We start from the raw sequence: 7,941 nt of genomic DNA on the forward strand, positions 1-7,941 counted from the left end.
ACTTTTAGGCATTTACCCCATCCCCACCCCAATGAAACCTTATGTTCACATAAAAATATGTTTGTGAATATTTATAGCAGCTTTATCTATAACAGCCCAAAACTGGAAACTCTTCACGTTATGGCCTTCAATGGGTGAATCATTAAACAAACAGTGGTACATCCACCCTTTGGAATACTACTCAACATTAAAAAGGAATGAACTATTAATACATGAAACAATTTGGATAGATCTCCAAGGAATTATGGTAAGAGGAAAAAAGCCAAAGTAACATACTGTGTAATTCCATTTATCTAACATTTTCAAAATGACAAAATTAGAGAGATGGAGAGCAGATTAGTGGTTGCTCAGGGTTAGAGATGAGGGTGTGTGTGCAAGAGAAAAAAAGGAGTAGCGTGAGGGGTCTTTGGGGTGACAGTACCTTGATCGTGGTGGTGTCACACAAATCTACATGTGATAAAATTGCACAAACCCCCCCCCACACACACACAAATGAGTGCATGTAAAACTGGGAAAACCTAAATAAGGCTATGAATTGTAACAATGTCGATTTCCTGGTTTTGCTATGAAACTAGTTATATAAGATGTTACCACTGCATGAAACTAGGTGAAGGGAACATGGGATCTCTCCGAACTGTTTTTTGCAATTTTCTGTGAATCTGTATTTCAAAATAAAAAGTAAAACAAAACGAAACAAAAAGAAATCAAATGGGGTTATGCATGAGAAGGTTAATATAACAAATAGAAAAATTTAACACAGCATTTAGAACATGGTAAAAAGGCTATGCCATGACTCTGACTTTACTGAGTATTTTAATAAATCAACTAATTTGAAAACACCGGTTCTGCAGACTATTCAAACTACTTCAGCAGAGAGAAACTGAAGCTAGAATTCCTGAGGTTAGTTGCCAGATACCATAAGAAATTTCTCTGTATATAAGATTTTTTTCAGATTCAAACTGTTCAGGCAAATAAGGAGCCACTGTACAACATAAGCATCTCCATATTGTTTTTTCCCCAAAATCCTTTCCTTCAGTCTCCATATGGCCTAACACCCTTCATATACAAAAGTCTCTTAGATCATCAAGTAACTTGTAGAATGAAAATAGATATATCACCTGCTGTTCAAATCCAAATTAATGTAAAGCCTAGCTCAGGGCCATCCTCAATGTCAATATTCTCTTAGGGGAAAAAAAATGTCCATGTCATGTTAAAAACGGTAAAATGAACCTGAAGACTCTGTGGTATCCTGCAGCAGCTGAGTCCCTAGCAAATATCCCTAAGGATAGAAAGAACATTCTACTGGCAGGCCTCTGAATTCCTCAAGCAGGCTCTGAGCTGTCCAGTCAGCTCTGCAGGAAAGAGCAAAGACCAGAGTCTCAGACCAGCTGCTGGGAACCAGATTCTAATTCTTCAAATAAGTACCCTCTTACTTGAGGGTGCTTATAGCCCCCTTCAGGATCACTCCACACCTATGTGTGTAAGTGATTAACACATATAGTCTCCAGTGCCGTGGGTGTGATCCTGAAATAGTTCCCTCCACTAACTATTACTCCAACGGATTCAACAGAAGGAAGAATAGAAAGCTGAGTGAAATTACACAACAGCTTGCTTTTCTATTTTCCACAGAAAAAGTGGCTGAAATTTTTCTCAGCTTCAGCAGTATAAGAATATCAAACTACAACCATCTGACCAGTCCTGTATCAGCAAGGGAGCCCTTAAATATTTTTCTCATGGACTCTTCCAGACTCCTAACACTAGGATTTATTAGTAGGGGTTTCACGGAAGAAGTTGTGATATAAGGCCATCTATCACACCGGGACCAGCACTATTCTAACACACACTCCCCTTCCCTGCCTTGGACTTTTCCAGTATCCTCTTCCTATCTTTCCTTTCCTGAAATATATACTACACCTTCTCTGTGAACCGAAGGTAGCCTCCAAAAAGCTCTTATTTACTCACTGGTCTTTTTTTTCCAACAGCTAGAAACTTAATGGAAGATGAAAAAGATGCCACATCCTGAAACACCAATGATTCCGACAGTTCACTGACCACAGATTTTACACAGAAGATGAGTTGTGGCATGAAGTATCTTAGTTGAACACACTATACCAGTTTTGGGGAGATTCTCAAATATGAACTGCACTGTTAGTATACAATCAACACCAGAGAAAACCTAATGTCTTTTTTTTTCTTCCAAGATTTTATTTAAATTGAAACTAGTTAACACAGAGTGTAGTACTGGTTTCAGGAAAACTTACTGTCTTCTTGAAATCACATTTCAGTACAGAAATGCAGTAAAATCCAAAGACTCGATGATTCTAGTTCACTAGAGAATTACTGTGGGCTACATTTGTGAATGCACAGAAATTAACATAGCAAGCACTTGGAAAAAGGCTTCTAAATTCTGTCATACTCAACCCATGTTAATCTACCTGATCACTTACGTTGGAGCTTAGGATCAACACCACCCCTATTGATCACACAGTGTAGAAATCAGCAGAAAGAGGCCATGATGCCAGGGCTGAAGAAGATGTCAGCATCTTGGACTTACTGTGGTACAGTGCACAATGCACGTGAGAAGGACACGGCCCCACTGCAGTAAAGACTACGCCTTGGCTTGGCCCCCAAATTTCAATTCCCCGCTAGACAGATCCGCCTAAACCCCACTGTATTTTTCACTCTAAATCAACAATCCCATTCTTTATTGGCAATAATAACTATGACGTTTCCCCACTCTAGTTCAAAGTTGTAGTGTGATTATTTAACCCGGGAGTCAGAATCCTCTCCACCCTCACCTAATAGCACCTCTCACACTCATTCACTCTTTACCAATTCCCATCCCCGTCATCGTAGGTCAAGAAATCATTCCTTAAGCCCACATTTCCCAACGGGGTCTTCCTGACATCCCACAGTCAAATTCCTGCTCCAAAACATTATTTTGAACATGTCATCCAAGTCTTGAAAAAAATATAGGTCTGGCAGTGCACACGACACAAGCCTATGCTGATGAGCTTGGACAAGCTCCAAGCACCTTCCACAAGAACTTTCTAGACACAGGGGGACTCAGGACCCCGGGCTCTGAATCTCCATAAGTTAACTGCGCTCACTGCTTTTTGTCATGGCTTCTTTCTCCATGGTAATCAACAATTAAATCTTCGAAAAGGGTTTCGTGGCTCATTCTCATGGACAACCAGAAGGAGCAGGTGGACTGCTTCCTACACCACAGCCAGCCTTGGAGAATGAGGTCCAAGAAATAGAATAGAGAAAGCTACTTTAAAAAAACGGGGGGTTGGAGAAAAAAAGGAACCCAAGCAAACCCCCTAGGTCTGCAGGTACACAGAGAAGGCCGAGACGGTGAGCTCAGTCGGATTTAACTTTGAAAGAGAAATATGAGGGCTTCAGGATGAAATCCAAATATCATACTCTACATTTGAGAAGTGTCCATCTTAACTACTGACCTAGTGGATATGAGGAAACATATACATAAAAGGAAAAATAACCATAGGCAAGCTATAGCCAGAGCAATGAGGCAAGTACTTCGAGAGTCCAAAGGAAGAACACCACAAGAATCAAGGACCTGGATGTTGGCGAAGTAAGGATTTTGAGTTATATCTTAGGAGTGTTCAGGGAGTACGCTGACCACTTCGGCTGAGGCAGAGATCACAGAGACCAAAGGTGTGAGAGAGTATATGTATACAGCTGTCCTAAAGTTCAGGTCTGTTGTTCAATGTGCTGTCTTCTCCTCTCCCTACCTGGACTGTCAGCTCAGAGGCCAGGAACCACTACAATTTGTTGACCTGTTAGCTAAATGTCAGTCCCCAAAATTCAGAATGTTAGTAACAGTTTTACTAAATTTAATCTCAGCATGGCATAACATTGAGGTGTCGGTGAATTCAGATTTTTAAATACCTGTACTAAAAATAGCAAGACTTCCGGAAAAGTCAAGACATAAGGACCCACAAATCTAAGCAAGAATTTTTAAACACCCAGACACTCTTACAAAAACACTCTTAGGAGCTGCCTAATAAAATAGAAACCCTTACTACTGACATCCTCTAAAGGAAAAGGCAAAAGAATGGAAGGTCTAATGAAGTGATAAACAGTTTTAAAAACAGGTTTACCATCAGTTTTTAAACAGTAATCCATCTGGGAAACGGAAATTCCTCCCCTTCATCCCTTTGGGGGCAATATATTTGAATCAGGAATAAGGACATCCTGCCTCTCCATGAAGTTCAAATGTGAACCTTTTATAGAATCCCCAACATTACACGGCGGGTGGAGGAGAGGACAATTTCTAACCCCTCCAAAAGAAAAGCAGCCGGTATTTTGGATTTATTATCTATCTCTGCTAGACATATACGCACAAGCGTCAGTAAAACGAAACCAGGGAACTCCAGGGTTTTAGTTGACAGTGATTGCTTAACTGGAGCTTTTCCTGTGAAATGAAACTACTAGAACCTTCAAACATCAATTTTCTTGTCACTAAACCACAGGTTTATGCTCTGTCTTGGAAACGCTAACAGGATGGAACCCGTGAGCCTTTTATTAAAACGTGCTGACCATGGAGAGCGCCCTTGAAGCAAGAGAGGACTCAACCCTAAAAGGTTCCCCTCGGGAAAGTGAGGACAGGTTTGACACGTTACCCCCGGCACGCCAGCCCTAAGATGCCGGGCTGCATTTCCCATAAAAGGGGGGAGTTGTAATAGCATGAAGCGGACACCAGCCCACTAGAAGCAGATGGAGCCCACCAACTCATTTTACCCAGACCTCCAAAAAGGTACACAGAGCTGTCTGTGCTTGCCAAAGCAGGGCAGATCTGAATGGGTGAGTCTCCAAACACGTCTCACAAAAGATTACTAATGGCAATTTCGTGCGCCTACTGTAGCCCCCAATATAAAACTGGATCTGAAAAATGAAAAGCAGTTTGAAAGCTCATTCTCCATACTCAAGCTACAGACACACACACAGCCCCAATTTTTATTTTACAAAATAAAAATGACTCAGTAACCTATTCCAGCACAGGAGCTCTTCTAAAAGGGAAAGCTGGCTGGAAACATTCCCTGCTTATGTACACAGTTCACTAGGGATCAGGTAAGATTCCATTTTGTAACTGCTGAACTTTAAACAGAAAGTCATTAATGGTGCAACATTCACTCATTAGCATGAAGTTACCCCCTACAGTGAAAAGCACTGGCTGTATCTGCCCGGATGACAACTTTACAGTGAGAAGCTGGAGCCAAGGACCATGAACTCCTAGAAAGTTCTATCGGCCTCCGAGGAGCTCACCATCTCCACCAGCCTAAACTTAGCTGTCACCTCATTCCTCAAGCCCCACAAAAAAAAAAAAAAAAAAAATCATCGCTAATGCAGGATTTTTTTAAGAAAAAAATAAAAGATGGGCAAAAAGGGTCAACAGCAGGCAAAACCTTACAGGGCTGAAATGATTCCTGTTTGGGATTGGGGGAGGGGGAGGAGCTTTCTGGATGTTTCTATTCTTGGCAAGGAAAGCACCTCCAGGTCCTGTACCATCAAATGGCACTAACACGGGAATGTTCTCAGGGAATCAATGATCTGTCCGTGCTGACTGACTGCATCTTGGGGTGGTGGGCTGGTGGGGAGCAAGACCTGGAGGACTGGGGGGGGGGATGGTGTATTTGAATGGGGGATGGGAGGAAAGAGTAGATGGGTTAGGGGTCGGGGAAGGTGTGGACTGTTAAGACCGAGAGTGTGGATGACTAAGGGACGTGAGGGGAGGGTGTGGATGGCTGAGGGGATGTCCAGAAAAGGCCTGGAAAGCTGAGGGGGGAGGTGTGCACCGCTACGGAGTGGGGGAAGGTATGAATGGTGGAGGGATGGAGAGATGGCCATTGCCCCCTGAGAACCAGCACCGAAGGCAGGCCGGGGGGGGGGGGGGGGGCCTCGCCCAGGCTCCCCCCAATCCACCTTCTGTGGGCGTGTGCCCGGATGCGCGTATGCAAAGGCCAGGCCACCAGGCCGCAGAGCTACCACTCACCCTACGACTCCCTGGTTGTAGTTCCTCCGCTTCCACGGGGTCCCGCTGTACACGCCCCCGCTGCCGTCCGCCCGGGCGCCCCCCGCGGCCCGCCCTCCGCTGGGCTGCAGCAGGCTGTAGTTGAGTCCGTAGGTGCTAGCCTTATTGTCGCGCTTTCTCTTGTTGCTGCTACCCGAGGCCGGGTCCGCTGGCTCCGCGGCAGGGACGGCGGCGGAGGAGTGTGGGGACGAGGACGCGGAGGGGGACGGGGATGCCGAGGGACCCGCGGCAGCCCGGCGGGCCCAGGCCGCGGGCTGGTGGTGGTTGTTGTTGTTGTTGGTCGTCTCCAGGGGCAGGAAGTCCCGCTGCTCCGCCGACTGCGCGTGGCCGCCCAGCAGGCGCTCCCCGGAGCGGTACATGCCGGCCGGGGCCGGGGCCGGGGCCGCGCCGCCCGGACTGCCGGTGCTGCTGCCGCTCCCGCCGGTGGCCGTGCTGCTGCCGCCGCCGCCGCCGCTCGCGCCGCCGCTGCTGTGACAGTGGTGGTTGAAGTAGAGGTTCCTCAGCCCCTGGGTCGTCTCCCAGATCTGCATCCACAGACTGTTGGACGGTCCGAGCTGCTCTGGCTGGAACCAGGCGATCCTCGGATCCATCAAACGGCGGCGGCCTCTGCCCCCGCCCCTCTCGGCCGCCCGCAGGGCCGCCGCCGCCGCCGCGCCTCAGGCGCACGCCCGGCCTCGGCGGCTGCTGCTGCTGCTGCTGCTGCTGCTGCTGCTACTGCTGCTGCTGCTGCTGCTCGGGGCCCGCCGCGGGCGGCGCGGTCGCGCAGGGAGCCCGGCCGGCGCCGGCGGCGTCGCTCCCGCCCTCGGGGGCTCCGCGGGCCCTCCCCCCCTCCCTCCGCCCCTCCGCCGAGCCCCTGTCACTGGGGTCCCCGTGCAAATGGCGGCGGCGGCGGCAGCTCTGGAGTAGGGCGAGCGGCGGCGGCGGCGGCGGCGGCGGCGGCAGCAGCGGCGGCGGCGGCGGCGGCGGCAGCGGCGGGACGCGCCTGCTCCGTAGCGTCCTCGCTCCTCCGGCCCTGGGGCGGGGCCACCTCCGGCTCCGCCCCCGCCCCGCCCTCCCGCGCTCGCCCCGCCCCCGCCGCGCCGCGCCGCGCCGCCCGGCTAGCCCAGGCGGCCGCGGCGTGCGTCACAGAGGCCGTGGTGCGGCGCGGCGGGGGCCGCAACCGCCCGGCTCAACCGTCCCCATGAGTCCTGAGGAAGGGGCTGCACGTACCTGGGCGTCTAGACGCCCCTGAGGCGCGCGCCGCCCCCGGTCTGGGTTTCCCGGTCCCTGAGACCGGGTGAGGCCGAACGGACACCGGCTCCGCAGGGAACGGATTGTGGGAGGAGCCGCCCGCTCGTCCCCTCCCCCACCCAGGGCCCTCCGGGACCCCCCCCCCCCGCTCTCGCGACCCCTCCCGAGATCTCCGCTTCTAGTCGGGCTCGAGGAGGAGGTGGGGGGAAGGGGAGAAAATGTGCCCCACTCCCTAGCATGTGCTCGGGACCCTGCGTGGACGCGGGCTGCGCGGCGCCATGCGTGCAGCGCCTCAGGCCCTGGCGGAGCATCCCCCGCCCCAGCCTAGACTGAAGAAACCTGCGCCAGCCCACATGGCTGGACGCGCATCTTGGTTGTGCCTGTGAGCCAGGGTCTCGGAGCCACCGTCACACACCTCAAACCCGTTTTGCACACACACGCACACAGAAACGCGCACAGATGCCCAGGCATGGAGGCAGGCACACAAGCTGCTCGCCGTGTAAAGAATCCTCACTTGCCATCAGGTGCACCGGCAGCCATAGAAAGCTCTCGGTTCAGAATTAACTTATAAAAAACACCCAAAACCTTTTAAGCCCAGTGTCGTTGGCATCAGTAGAGATTTTCCACAAAGTGGTTATTTGCATGTCTTCCCAATT

At 50.1% G+C, this 7,941-nt stretch overlaps 1 protein-coding gene across 3 annotated transcripts in view; it reads right to left on the reverse strand.

Moving 5' to 3' along the window:
* Positions 1-6,801, reverse strand: part of TENT4B (terminal nucleotidyltransferase 4B) — a 73,177-nt gene extending 66,376 nt beyond the window's left edge. For 2 of the 3 annotated variants that reach the window (XM_039241729.1, XM_039241718.1), the window contains exon 1: positions 6,017-6,799. In XM_039241729.1, coding sequence (XP_039097660.1) covers positions 6,017-6,645 — 629 coding nt within the window. In that variant the 5' untranslated portion in view covers positions 6,646-6,799. Of the gene's footprint in view, positions 1-6,016 lie in introns of all 3 variants that reach the window. The other variant, XR_005530145.1, reaches the window with a different exon arrangement.
* Between the last annotated feature and the right edge of the window lie 1,140 nt (positions 6,802-7,941).

Source organism: Hyaena hyaena, unplaced genomic scaffold (genome assembly GCF_003009895.1).
Source record: "Hyaena hyaena isolate Hyena2069 unplaced genomic scaffold, ASM300989v1 scaffold_7, whole genome shotgun sequence".
Classification (NCBI taxonomy): Eukaryota; Metazoa; Chordata; class Mammalia; order Carnivora; family Hyaenidae; genus Hyaena; species Hyaena hyaena.